This window comes from Amborella trichopoda, chromosome 2 (genome assembly GCF_054954075.1).
Source record: "Amborella trichopoda isolate Santa Cruz 75 chromosome 2, AtrichopodaSantaCruz75HAP2 v2.0, whole genome shotgun sequence".
NCBI classification, from domain to species: domain Eukaryota; kingdom Viridiplantae; phylum Streptophyta; class Magnoliopsida; order Amborellales; family Amborellaceae; genus Amborella; species Amborella trichopoda.
In genome coordinates, this window is record NC_142337.1 from 49,788,398 (window position 1) to 49,803,224 (window position 14,827).

At 31.8% G+C, this 14,827-nt stretch overlaps 1 protein-coding gene across 2 annotated transcripts; it reads right to left on the reverse strand.

Annotated features, from left to right (window-relative positions):
- Positions 1-1,510: 1,510 nt before the first annotated feature.
- Positions 1,511-6,352, reverse strand: LOC18431629 (uncharacterized). Of its 2 annotated transcripts, XM_006841746.4 has the most exons (5): positions 5,941-6,352; positions 2,429-2,765; positions 2,255-2,329; positions 2,070-2,176; positions 1,511-1,957 (listed from the first exon to the last, which is right to left on the reverse strand). In XM_006841746.4, the coding sequence occupies exons 2-5, from the start codon at positions 2,759-2,761 to the stop codon at positions 1,840-1,842; spliced, it is 633 nt and encodes a 210-aa protein (XP_006841809.1). In that variant the 5' UTR covers positions 2,762-2,765; positions 5,941-6,352; the 3' UTR covers positions 1,511-1,839. The 2 variants fall into 2 exon arrangements, with proteins under 2 accessions (XP_006841809.1, XP_088716274.1); XM_088860148.1 differs by lacking the exons at positions 2,070-2,176; positions 2,255-2,329 and having other exon boundaries at positions 1,808-1,957; positions 5,941-6,283.
- Between the last annotated feature and the right edge of the window lie 8,475 nt (positions 6,353-14,827).

Genomic DNA, 14,827 nt, shown 5'->3' on the forward strand with positions numbered 1-14,827 from the left:
TGCTCAACCATCATAGATTTAAGATTTATGAAAAGATATGGCAAAGTTTCATATCGATTGCCCTACCTAACACAATATCCCTTATCTGGGCTTGAAACCGGCATGATCAATTCAATTTTAAAAACAAAGTGCAACTGATTTATCAAAAGCAGAATAAAAAGAACAGAATCATGATTAGAGCTCAACCAACACAAAGAACCTCCAAAACAAATAATTTCTTTTTAAAAAAAAAAACGAAAGATGAACAATTACAATGTCTATAGTCACTTTTGTGGGATGCCAAGAGATAAAGTGTGCATGTTATAATAATAAATGACAGAGAAAGCGAGGGGCTAAAAGATTTCGAACTTCTATTGGTCATATAAATAACTTACCAAGAGAAACAAAGAGATCACACAATAATGTATGTCGCTAAGCATAGATATTCAAAATATACTTCTATGCATATATATTCAAAATATACTTTTTTTCTGGGTGAATAGGACAAGAATGACAGGTACCGTTATGCATAGAAAAAACTGGACCTGGAGAATTTGAGCAGATGCATCATAAACCTAAAACAAAAAACACGATGGAATTCTATAGGGTACAGAACCTCAGAGTTCTCTCCCTCTCCCTCTCGTGCACGTGCGCACACACACAAAAACCTCCCAAATTTCTGATCCCTTTAAGATCCCCAAACTCGCTACCCTATATTCCAAAATTGCAACAAAAAGAAGGCAGCTTCATCTCTCTTAAAACTAACCTTCTAAAGCAAGTGCAGCTCACATATCACAATAAGCTCTGAAGGACAGAATATATATACGGGGTGTGGGTGTGGGAGAGAGAGAGCAACTCTAATTACAACATACATACCATAAAAAGCAAACATGCACACAAGAGAGTGCAGTTTAACCAAGAACTCCATTGTCCCTCTGATATATAACAATAAAAGAAGAAACAAAGCAACAATTAATTAGACAAGGATCCCTAAACTACAACAGAAGCTTGCTTTCCTCCATATTGCAAATAATTATAACCCTTTGTCCCTCTCAAACCCAATCCAATAATTTGATAGCCCATCCACTCTCTGAAAACAACCAGTTATGTTCAGTCACGATTGCGATCCCAACCCATTTACCCCCAACCAGTTATGTTCAATCACCATTGCAATCCCAGCACATTTACCGTCTTTGAAAACAACCAACTATGATCGGTCACCATTGCAATCCCAGCCCATTTACCCCCAACTATGGTGGAGAACAAAAGGACAAAAAAAAAAGATAGAAGAACCATCATAAGTCAACCTATAAAAACATCTCAAAATAGATTCAACCAATGACAGGGAACAAAATCATGGTAAAACAATTCAAATTTGCAACTCCATCCAACAAAAAGACCACTCAACACATGGTTCAAGCCTCAAATATCCAAGGAACCATCAAGGATCAAATAACTCTAATATAAGAAATATCACAGGACACTAAGGATTGTAACAAGCATTTGAGAGAGAAAGAGAACCAAGACAAAATTATAGACAACTATCTCAATAACACATATTTAACATATTACAACAAAAAGAGGCTGTCAACAACAAAAAGAGTGAAATAATACAGATACATTTAACATATTACAATAAAAAGAGGCTGTCAACAACAAAAAGAGCGAGACAGCCTTCCCTCAAACTTATTAGCCTCCTTACATCCATAGGAATCTATTACAATCGTCTTCAATGCAAGAATTGAAGAAATAACCAATAGTACATTTACATACATGCATCACTGGTTGTGATAACTTGGAAGAATCAATAAATTACAAAAATGCATTATATTCACAAATATATCTACAAACCATTAAATATTAAGCATAATACTCCATTTCTGAGAATAATGCTCGCTGCAAGGGATATTTTGAGGCTTCCATATTCTCAAGTCGAAGTTTGAACCTATCTTGCTTAGGGGCATTCGGGGTCGAGATCCTGTAAATTATACAAAATAAAAAAATATTTACAATCCCATCATCTCAAATTAAATTAACAAAACTTAAATCTAAAATGAACTAAATTCTATCAACCCATAAATATAGATTACCTTTCATGATTTGAGTCTTCAACCACGTCTAACTCGAAATTTTTGACACCAATAATTTTTGGATTTGGGGTAGAATAATTAAAATGTACCTTCCTTGCAAGTTTGACCTAAAAAAAATGAAAATATTTAATTCATGCACAACAAAATTAGCAAAATTTTAAAATCAAATAATAAATATAACTTACCGCTTCTCTAAATAATTTAGATACAGCTGAAAGTGCCTTCAAATCACTGTGTTCAACTCTACAAAGTATTTTAACCTACAATATAACAAATCACTAACATAAATCAATTCAATTTACTCAAGCAAGCAAATAACTCAAACACCAAAAAAACATCCCAAAATATCGAAAACATACCAAAATATCGAATGGAAGTTCATCGATCTGATGTGTCTCTGACTCATCTTCATATAAGGCACCAATACATCCATCTTCAAATACAACATCAACATTTGAATTATGGCGCTTAAGCTGTTTCGTCTCTAAATAATTGTCCATACCCATCATTTGTATGTCATTCAAAACAGCAATCCTCTTTCTTCCAATAGTGCGTGTAGTATTGGATATATTTATCCTCACTATGTCTTCTACTAAATCACTTTTGGCTCCACGCAACCCAAAATTTTCAATCTCATCAGATAACACATCAACTATCAACTCATTTCTTCCATAATCTTTATTCAATGCCATGTTCCTACAATTAAAAACAAAGCCATATTATAAGATTTTCTACGAAATAGAATAGATTAAATTTCTATAAGAGAAACTTTCCACAATCATAAAGTTTGAATAAGGAAAAATTGAAAATTCCCAAACTAATTATATTACTACATTCCCAAAGCTTCTAAAATTCATAAGGTAGTATTGTGAAAAGATCCTGAAAACAAAAACACCAATAAATTTTGCGAAGTACAATAAAATAAAACTACGTATACCATATATGAAAAGAAACATATGTTGAACTTTAAGCAACAACATAATATAAAGCAAACAACAAACTTCCAAACACTCACACTCATACAAACACAAGTAATCTCAGCTGAGATAAAAAACCATCATTGAAAGCATATTTAAAAACCTTCAAAGCAAAACAAATGAAACTAATCCAGTAAAGGAATAAATATGTAAAACACCACCCAGAAATGAAAGTATCACTCCTCATTTCATAAATTTTTTGGTGGTCACTTCTCATTTCATACGTTTTTTGCTGCTTTGAACAAGACATATATGTGATTAGAAAAACTCTTCATGGGTCCCTCAACTAAATTGAAGCTGCATCATAGTTAGCAAGTCGGGGACTATCAATATATCGGCTCACTATAAAATCGGAAATAAATCATTTTTATTTTAAAAAGTCGGATGAAAAAATTGGGTATGAATACGGATCGGCAAAAACACTTTAAGCAAAGATATCGCAAATATATCGGACTCAAAAAATCGGAGTGAAAAAAACAGATAGGTTAACTATGCTAACCATGCACCATACTAACTATCCTAACTATGCCTCATACTAACTATTTAGTCATGTTAATTTGAATCCGAAATTCAAAGCTTGTGCCATACTAACCATTTAGTTATGTTATTCAAAGCTTGTGCATGTGCACCATACTAACTATTTGGTCATGTTGATGAATTCCAAATCCAAAGGTTGTGAGTGTTCCTTTGAGGTACTTACCTATTTACTCATGACGCATGTTGTACTTACCCAAAAGCTAAGTATCTTTCTATACTTGCCCAAAAAGCTATTGTTTTTAATAGAAAAAATGGAGCGGGGAAAGAGAAGTGAGACGTGGTTGCAGAGAAAAAAACAGAGAAAGAGAGGGGGGAGGGGGGAGGGGCGAGGGGGGGGAAGTGACCACGGATCTATCAAAGAGGAGCACTGAAGAGCAGGCACATGCAGAGGTTTTTCATATGGTGTTTGTATTTTGAGGGAGATGGTGAAGCTGTTTGTGAAGAAAATCTGAAGGGTGCTCTAGGTAGAACTGAGATGGTGTTGTCCTTTTCAAAGCTGACGGATTGGTGCACTGCATAGAACTGAGATGGTGTCTTTTTTGAAGCTGACAGATTGTTGAATCAGGTTTAGGGAAAATCCCTAATTTTTTCCCTAAATTATTTTGCCACAATATTCTTTGAGCTATGTTAAGTTTGGGGATTTTTGAGCGATATAAAATTTCAGGATTTTTCATAGTTAATGTTGAATCTGTGTTTTGAAAATTCTCTCTATCATATGGTTCGCTTTTTTCCCTAATCTATTTTTCCTTAATTTTTTTAAGATGTTAAATTTGGGGATTTTTTATAATCGTATCTATCTCTATTTTTCCCTAATGTATTTTCCCCTAATTTCTTTGAGATGATTCTCTATCAGTGGTTATCTTTCTCTCTCGCTGTGTGTATTGGAGCTTCCTATCAAGTATTATAAACAGTGATTAATAACTAGTAAATAAATTTCCTAGTCTATTTTCCCCTAATTTCTCTCTATGAGTGGTTCTGTTTCTCTCTGTATGTATTGGAGCATTATATAGAGCATTATAAACAGGGATTAATACCTAGTAAATAAATCATAAATAAAATGAGATTTAATTCAGAAAATAAAAATAAACTAGTGTTCAACACAATATAAAGCTCCAATGCAATAAAGCCTATAAATCTCTGTGAGCATTCAGTGATTTTCTACAATAAATCAGCAGCCGTATGCAATGAGCCCGATTTAGGATAAAAAATAAAAAATAAGATCAGGAAAAAGATAAATGAACTTTTTTAGAAGGTATAAAAATTGAACTTTTACAAAACAGGAAAAAAATAAATGAACTTTCCAAAAAAAAAAACATTGTTATTAATACTAAATTTTTTTGGAATGATTTATGGTAAATATCAAAAAATCGCGTTTTAAACTTCTTCATGAAAAAAACGCTATTTTTTTATGCTCTTTTGAATAATTCAAATTAAACGGTTTTAAGAAAACTCCAATTTCTTTAAAAAATCACATTTAATACGGCAATTTGCTAACTATGAGTTGCATTCATGTACATGTGAAGCAACTAAAACTCCAATGATTCTATGCAATATTTCAATAGAATCCAACAATAGCAATACCAACAAACCATGTACATGTGAAGCAAGTAAAAACTCGAATGATTCTATGCAATATTTCAATAGAATCCAACAATAGCAGCACCAACAAACCTGTCACAGAAAAAGAAAAAAAATACAAGGACCTGTATGAAATCAGTACCACCCAAGACTAATTTTTTCTCAAAGAAACTAAATCCTCTCATCATTCACAACGTCTCCTAATCAACCAATTCTGAAGAATCAAAACCTTAGCTGAAAAAAGTATATATATTGCTTATCATCTACATGTCAACCCCGAGATTCCAATAGTCTCACCTAATTCTGAAGAATTAAAACCCTAGCTGAAAAAAAATTATATGTATTGCTTATCATCTACATGTCAACCCCGAGATTCCAATAGTTCTTAAATTTACGGCAGACAATAGTTCATTCCAATAGTTCTTAAACTTGCAGCAGACAATAGTTCTTAAAATTAGAGAATTCAACTGACAATATGACAATAGTTCTTAAAATTAGAGAATTCAAAAATCAGCAGTCACCAAAACTGGAAAAGGAAAACACTATAGACCAAGCACCGAGCCCAACACAAATTACAACAAAAACACAACACAAGTTACAACAAAACCACAGCATATATGAAAGCTGAAACCACAAAACCCTAAAATATTTGCCTAACAAAAAAACATTTCAAAACACATACCTGCAACTCAAATTCAAACTTAAAACCACATACATATAAAAGCTGAAACCACAAAACCCTAAAAGATTTACATAAAAAAACATTTCAAAACACATACCTGCCAATCAAATTCGAACTCGAAGGAAGAACCCCTCTTTGCCAAACAAAAATGGCTGAGAAAACTATAACTCCAAAATTAAAGTGGAGAGCTTAAAAAACAAGTAGCTACGCGTTTACAATTAAGGCTTGGCTGGCTCTCTGCATTTTCTTTTGCCGTAAACTCTCAAGTCGGTGGGGTTCTCATTTTCGTTTCCCGCCCTGCCTTTTTAACTGAACGAACCAAAAAGGACACGTAATCCCGTTGAGATTTCCACCGTTGATGTTTCCAAAATCTAGCCGTTGGACGATTGGACGGTCAGGATGCTTGGAGGGCGGGGTCGGGTCTTTGCGGGTGGTTCCAGGATTCTTCTGGAACGGTCGGTGGATATATTTTTTTGGAGACTAAGATTTTGGTGAGTCCGCGGACACACTTATTACAATCAAACATCATCTATAGGATGGAGGTCAAAACGGTTAAAACCCTTGGCGTTGAAACCTTGACCGGCTGGAAAGAGTGGGAACTACCGGGACGGAACGGGCTTTATTTCATTGGTCCAAGAAATTGTGTTGAAAAGTCGTTTGAATTTTAAATTTTTTTTACTTTGACTTAAAATTTCGAATTTCAAGAAATTTTAATTTGAATGAAAAAGCAAAACACAGATTCAAAATAATGGATTAAACACAAAGGGAAAAGTTTATATAGGGCTTGATCATCTCGACATCAAGATGCATAGTCATGAGAAAAAAATGGATTGCAAGTTTTGGAAATAGGGTATTATGTAACGCATTTGTAGACCATTAATTTTCAAGATTTTCAAGTTTTTATAGATATGTCGATCTACACTATTTTTTAAGCTTTATACTTTATAAATAAATATAAAAATATATTTTAATGCTACCACAAAGTTTTCAATATTGAAACCACATTTTCCCGATACTATTTAAAGTTAGGCTCTAATTTGATTGTTTAGAGCTTAGGCTCTATAAAAACTGCTATATCATAAAATAAACGTCGTTAAAACTTTAAATTAAATCTTGGAAATTCAAAAGAAATGAACTTGAAAATTCAAAACTATGTTACTTCAATGACGGGAGAGTTACCATACATGAAACTTGATAGAATGCTAGTATGTGCTCTCGGATATGCTGTCTATCACTTAAGGATGGATGGTGGATCTCTACCGTTCATCTTATGTGACATATGGTGGAAATGAGTATTTATTGTTTTATATAAACCGCAGAGTATAGACATTATGTAAGAGTAGATGTTTTCAAGATCAATGAATTTTTGATCTAGTTGGACTAGTCAAACTGAGACGGTTTACCCATCATATAGGACAAGTTTATTAAAACTAGTTAAAAAAATTGGAAAAATAAGGGAAAAGGGTAAAGCATAGAAAAATATGGGAAAATCAGAAAAAAATCTAAAAATAAAAATTTTTGATTCATAATATCTTTTAATACATTTTGTTAGTTTTGGGCTTCTTATGATTTTGAAAAAATTGAACAAAGTCATAGTTAAGAAATTACGAAAGAAAGTATTCATTATCCAATTATCCCTAAAACAAAATATCCCTATTAATATAACCTTCAAGTTCATTCCATCACTCAAAACTGAAAAAAAAAAAGAGAGTAAAAAACATGAAAATCTTGCCTAGAGGAACAGGCAATGACTTTTTTTTTTTTTTTACAGAAAGAGAGAGACCATATTAAAAAAAAACATGTAAAAACCCACAAAAAAATGCATATAAAAATCACAAAAAATAAATAAATAAATATATATATATATATATATATAATGATTTCATGCAACCGTTATATAGTAATATGATGCAATAATCTTAAAAAACCATCTTAGGATCATTTATTTGATCCAAATTTTGAAATATACACTCTTTTCATTCTAGTGAACAATCACAAAAAAAGAAAAGTTGAAAACACAACCTAGAAAATATTCTTTTAATCCAATTAATAGACCATTCATTTTGGTAAGATCCATAGATCTAGGCCTTGGAAGGATTTTTTTCATTTCCAATGTTTTTGGATAGCTTTATTATCATTAGTGAACAATGTTAAAAAAGAAAAAATGATTTTGAGTTTATAAAGACTAAGATCTTGAAATTCACAAAATGAATGGTCTAGATTAGTTTTTAGAGGGGACTCATTTTGATCATATATAGGGTTCAAATTGAAATTTTCTTTTGGAGGGATTGATTATTGAGATGAAGATAGTGTATGTGCAAAATTTGGGGTCATACAAAAACTACAAACATGATTTTTTAGAAGTGTCGTTGCATTATACTATGATACAACCGTTGCGGTGGATCATTGCTCTAAAAAAAACAAAATATTCACGTAAAAAAATCTATAAAAAAACACCTCCATAGGGTAGATATTGGATTGAGATTGAATGATCAATAATCAAAAGATTTTCATTATAAGATTTCTTACCCACAAAAGATTTAGACTTTTCCTTTTCTCCAACGATAAATCAAACAATCAAAAAAGGTGGTTGGATTTACTTACTTGGGCCTTAGAGAAGGGCGGATTGATGGATGGATTTGACATAGATAATCACTTGAGAAAATCTCTAGATTGTAGAGTTTTGGTAGAGAGAGGGAGCAAAAATTCCCCAAGTGAGCTCTCTCTCTTGAATTTCATTTTCTAAAACCTGTATTCTCTGTAATTAAATTTGACAAAAAATGCCCCTATCTGATTTAAATAACAAATAAAATATGATAAATAGGAGTAATTTCAATAAAAATAAAGGGCATAATACGAAACTATGGACCATTGAGTTCACTATGCTGGACCAGACCACGGCGACCACTTCGCTGGTTTCAATTTGGAGCCGGCCAATCGGGTCCGTTCTTTCAATATTTGTAAAAATATAGTTTCCTGCGATAATATTTCCCTCCTTTTCTTTTTCTTTTTTTTTGAAAAATTTCTTACCGTTTACTCCATTCCGTTGCTTCGCACGACTTGGAATATTTTTTTGGTAACAGGTTAATATTTTGTATTTGAATTTTCAAATTATTAAAAAAAAAAGTTTATATAAGGTTGCAACCTTAAAATGTAGAATTAAAGATGCAGATAAAAAATTCTAGAAATAATGCATTTTGCAACACATTATCTAAACCGTCTATTTTAAAGATTTTCTTGTATTTATAAATCAACTTTATTTTAGCCAGTTTTTTAGTTTAAAATTTTTTTTATTAGACATAATTGGTTGTGGTTTCTATAAGGTTGGTTGCAACCTCAAACAATCCAATTAAAGCGCACCTCAAAATTTTTTCATGTAATTTTGGTGTAAAAAACTCTTAAAATTATCTTAAAATCTATTTTCATATCTAATAGTAAAATTTTAAACTCCAAAAATTAGTTAAAATCAAGTAAATCTATAAATATATGAAAATCTTGAAAATGGAGGGTCTAGAAAATGTGTTGCAAGATGTACTATTTTTAAAACTCAAAATCTGTTTTTTTTTTTTTCATATTCATACACCTCGTTGTCGAGATGATTAATTAGAGATTTTTCAATATTAAAAAAAAAAAATTTGATGGATTTTTTAGGTACATCTGTAATTCTACATTTTAAAGGTTGCAACCTTATATAAACTTTTTCCATTATTAAATACCTTTTTTTTTTCTGTGAGCCTTTTCAGTTCCCAAATTATACTTCTTCCTTGCTTTTGTATTTGGTTTTCATATGGTAAAACTTTCGCTAACAGCTAACAATAAATGCATTAGGATATTCCGATAGATTTTAAGTAATTAAAATGTCCACTATTTCATAGAATTTTGCTAAACACGTTTGTAGGTAGGAAAAAGTTTATAAGGAATCGAGGCTCTAAACAATCAAATTAGGAAAAAGTTTTTATAGATTTGCTCGATCTACACTATTTTTTAAGCTTTAAAATTTATAATTAGAGATGAAAATATTTTTTAAGGCTATCACAAGGAGTTCTAGTATTTAAACCACATTTCTCGAAACTATTTGAAGGAGCGCTCTATTTTGATTCTTTAGAGCATCGGCTCTATACAAACCGCACCCTTATTTATAGTACAAGGGTGATTTTCACCTTTCTAACTTTCAAGAAAATATACTATTAACGGTTATTAGAGCCGAAAACACCTTCGATTTTTTAAAGGGGAGCACATAGGTTGTATTTATTAACTTTTTTTTGAAGTTTCCTAGGAAAATTCTAGTTGCTAGTTTTTTTTAAAAATTGGGATCAAAGTCAAAATTGATAGCTTGAAAGCTAGGAGCCCTATTTGATAATCTGGTGGGATTCCCAAGTGATGGAATTTTATCCTTTTGGGTTGATTATAGGTTGAAATTTATATTTTGAATTAGATTTTTTAGTCATAACCTTTGTAGTGCAACTTCCCAAATAATTAGGGGTGTTGTTGGCATACGGACGCCTCTGTAGGTGTCGAGGTACGGTGCCCTTCAAATTTTATCATGGTATATAATTTTGATGTAAAATGTTATTAGGATTATCTCAAAATATATTTTTATATATAATTATAAAATTTTAAATGAGAAGTAATTTAAAAAATGGTTAAAATCAAGTAGATCTATAAACATATGAAAATCTTGAAAATGGACGGTGTACATAATATGTTGTAAAATGCAATATTTCTTAGACTTAAAATCTTTTTATTTTTCATAATCATACATCTTGATGTCGAGATGATCAATCAAAGAGTTTTTCAACATTAAAACTACCTTTTCCGATAGATTTTTGAGGGGCATCCGTAGTTCTACATTATAAGGTAGCATCCTTATATAAACTTTTTCCAAATAATTAGATTGTAAGTTATCATTAACTTCCAACAATTACCAAATATTCAGATTGTAAGTTATTGTTAGCTTCCAACAATGAATTGGAATGCAAGTCACACTATCATACCAAAAAGTATAAATATGGAACCATATCAAAAGTCATCATAACAATGTTACCACGAAGTATAGTTATCAACATAGATATGTAACCATATCAAAAGTTATCATAAAAATGTCACCACGATGTATAGTTATCAATTGCCACATATCGGATTGATGATGAGGGAGAGAGAGCCTGAACACTGCTATGGAGATGAGGAATATGCTTTGATAAACATAATTATAATCTAACTATAATAATGAAAAATAATAATTGAGAGCTAATCAAATTTCCGAAATAGGCATTAGCATAGATTGACAAAAATAATAAAGTTAGTTGGTAAAATAATGCCATATAACAACCTCAAGCCAACAAAAGCTAAAAAGTACAACAATCATAAAAAGTACAATTGAGGTTTTTTTTTTTCAGATAAGTGGGAAAGTATCCCCTAACCAAGGTTGGAATGAAACTCGAAACATTACAGTGTGGCACCTACTACCCTAACCACCTATTCCTACTATGTCTATACGGATTTAGGTCAAGAAAGGTAATAGATAATTTATTATAAACCATGGAAATAACTACAATATAAGGTGAAGAAAGGTAATAGATAATTTATCATAAAGTGAAGAAAGGTAATAGATAATTTATCATAAACTATGGAAATAACAACAATATACCAGTCAAAATAAAATAAAATAACAACTCTATTGTCAAAATGGAAATAACAACTCTATTGATACAAAATAAGAAGACTAAAAAACAACTCGAAATATTAATCGGCAGAAACAACAACACTATTGATACAAAATAAGAACACAAAAAAACAACTCGAAACATTAATTGGCAGTTTGACAAACATTGGCAGTTGACAAACATTAATTGGCAGGACATTTGCAGTTTGACAAACATTAACTTGCAGTTTTACATAAGAAGGTGAGTTGTAAATATGACATAAGAATGTGACTCAAAAACATTATTGTAAACATTACTGTAAATAAGATACTTTAGTTTGACAAACATTAATTAGCAGTTTTACGTAAGAAGCTGAGTTGTAAAATATGACATAAGAAGGTGACTCAAAAACATTATTGTAAACATTAATGTAAATAAAATATTTGTGTCGGGAAAAGTTTATATGGAGCCGAGGCTCTAAACAATCAAATTTGAACCTACATCAAAAATTTAATTAGAAGAGGTTATTTTGATGCCCAAATATCCTCAAATTGATCATCTTGACATCAAGATGCACAGACATGAGAAAAAAATGGATTTCAAGTTTTGGATATAGTGTATATTGTAACGTATTTTTAGACCGTCAATTTTCAAGATTTTCAAGTTTTCATAGATCTATCGATCTAAACTGTTTTTGAAGCTTTAAACTTTATAAACAAATATGAAAATAAACTTTAAGGCTATTATAAATATTTTCAATATTGAAACCACATTTCTCGATACTATTTGATCAGAGCTTAGGATCTAATTTGATTATTTAGAGCCTAAGCTCTATACAAACCGCACCCAAGCTTAAAAGGTGAACACGCACACAGATTCACTTGGGAGCAAACTCTCATCTTTCGATTGTGTTTGAGCTACCTTCTATCCCTCACAATTTTGATCGTATGCATGTCTATTCCGGTGTTTGAGCTGCCTTCTATCCTTCACCATTTTGATCGTGTGTTCGATCATTTTTCCCTCTGTTCCGATCATTTTGAGCAAACTTCTGAGCAACCTTCTATCCCTCATCATTTTTCCCTATTTTCAGTCATTTTGAGCAACGTTCTATCCCTCATCATTTTGATCGTCCTATCATCACCAACTCCTCGTGTTACCTTCTATCCCTCGACTCCTTATCCCTCAACTGATCCATTTGGTCCATTTTGTCAAACAGTAATGCTTCTCTTGTTACCTTCTGTCCCTTAACTCCTCCATTTGGTGCATTTTATCAAACAGTAATGCGCAGCGTTCTATCCCTCATCATTTTGATCACCAACACCTCCTGTTACCTTCTATCCCTCAAATCCTCCAATTTGAATTCCATTCCTCAACTCCATTTGGTCCATTTTGTCTAACAGTAATGCCGTTCATCCTGCTCGGTTTTCAACATCCCTGTCCAATTCAATTTTGGAGGGTCATCCAATTTCTGATAAACCTTGTGCTATCACGTGTTGTTGTATTGTAAATTAAAATAGTAGCTCAAAAATCTTAATGGTTCTTAGTAAGATGCTCGTGATTTTTGGTGATTAGGATCATCCAAATTATGAGAATAAGAATTAGTTTGAGGATTCATATTTGGTTCCTTGTAACTCCCCTTCAACAAAATTTCTACTCAATTAACCAACATGCAACCCTAAATTCACGACGTAACTATCCACCACCTCCATAATTGAACACTGAAAATGATTATTCCTTTCATTTTTTCTCTCTACCCATCCTATTTTGACCCAAAAAGAACTCAGCCATATAACAAAGCACACATACCTCTCCAATGGAGCATACTCTTTTTCTCTTTAGATTACAAACTCTAAAGATGGCTCAGAAAGGCAAAAAGATACTAGAGAAAACCCGAGGATGTATAGATAATACAAAACTTTAGAGAGAGAGAGAGAGAGAGGGGGAGAAGAGTTCTATATAGGGAATTGCAGGCTTGCAGAGGTGTTTTAAGCAGAAAGTCTAGTGTGGGAGTTGCTGGCTTGGAGAGGTCGTTGAACTGCGTATTGCGTTAGGCTGAAAGTATGAGAATGGGTCGGATCGTGTCGGATCCACTGGGATCTGGATTTGGATCACAAAAGTATACATGGGTCCGTATCTCGATTTGAATCCAATTGGATTCAGAATATTCAGATCTAGATTCGGAGCCAAAAAGTATACATGAGATCTAGATAAAAATTTGAAACCTAATTTGGACCCGACTGGATCCAAAAAATTTATTTTATATATTATTTTATATCTATAAAATAATATATAACAAAAAAATATTATATAACATATGGGAAAGTATATAATAAAACCATTTACATTTGGTACAACATGGTCACAACTAATCTTGACCATTGGATGTGAAATTCGGTGGCTGCATTTATTTCATTGATCAAGGTCGAAGTTCAAAAGAAATTGACCATTGGATGTGAAATTGGGTGGCTGCATTTATTTCATTGAATGATGTCAAAGTTCAAAAGAAATTTTTTTGAACTTTGCGACACATCCAAGCTATCAAATTTCACATCTGATAGTTGTAAGTAATTGTGACAAAGGTAAATAGTCTCATTATATCTTATCTCATAACATATATGTATATATAGTATAATATATAATATATTAATAACTAGGTCTGATCCAGATTAGATCCGTATGTACCTAGATCCAATCTAAATTACTATTTGAATCCAAATGAGATCAAAATCTTGGATCCATTCCTAGATCTAGATTGGATCTAAAATCCAAACAGACTTAAAGGGCTTTACTGGCCCTCTTTACTATATCTTGGCACCTAAACAAACTTGGAAAACTTAAACTTTGAGAAAGTAATAAAACACGGCCCCCTTTCCTGCGTTTCAACTTGCTATTTACCAATAAGTTATCTTGATAGAGTCCAATGCATACGAGTAGTGTACAATGCTAATTAAAGTTAAACACATAAATTAGTAAATAAGTATAGATACAGAAACGTCATCAATATATTTATATTATACAAAATTAATCATTCGAAAAAGTATCCCCACTAAGGTCACAAAATAAAATTATCAAATCATGAATTTTGCAAAAGAAAAATATTATAAATCTAATTATCATAATACAAAATTTAGTATTTGTCAAAAAAAGTAGTGGAAATAAATGTTATCTAAATAAATCCATTATTATAAAAATACCCCAAGCTTTTTGTAGTTTATATTCATACTCTACTTTTTTTTGCTTTTTCGATTTTTTTTTTTTTCCAAAATACCCCAACTTTGGAGTTCAGACCTTGAAGTCTTGACTTGGGACCTCGTATAAATTTCTCTTTCCCTTAGGGCTTGT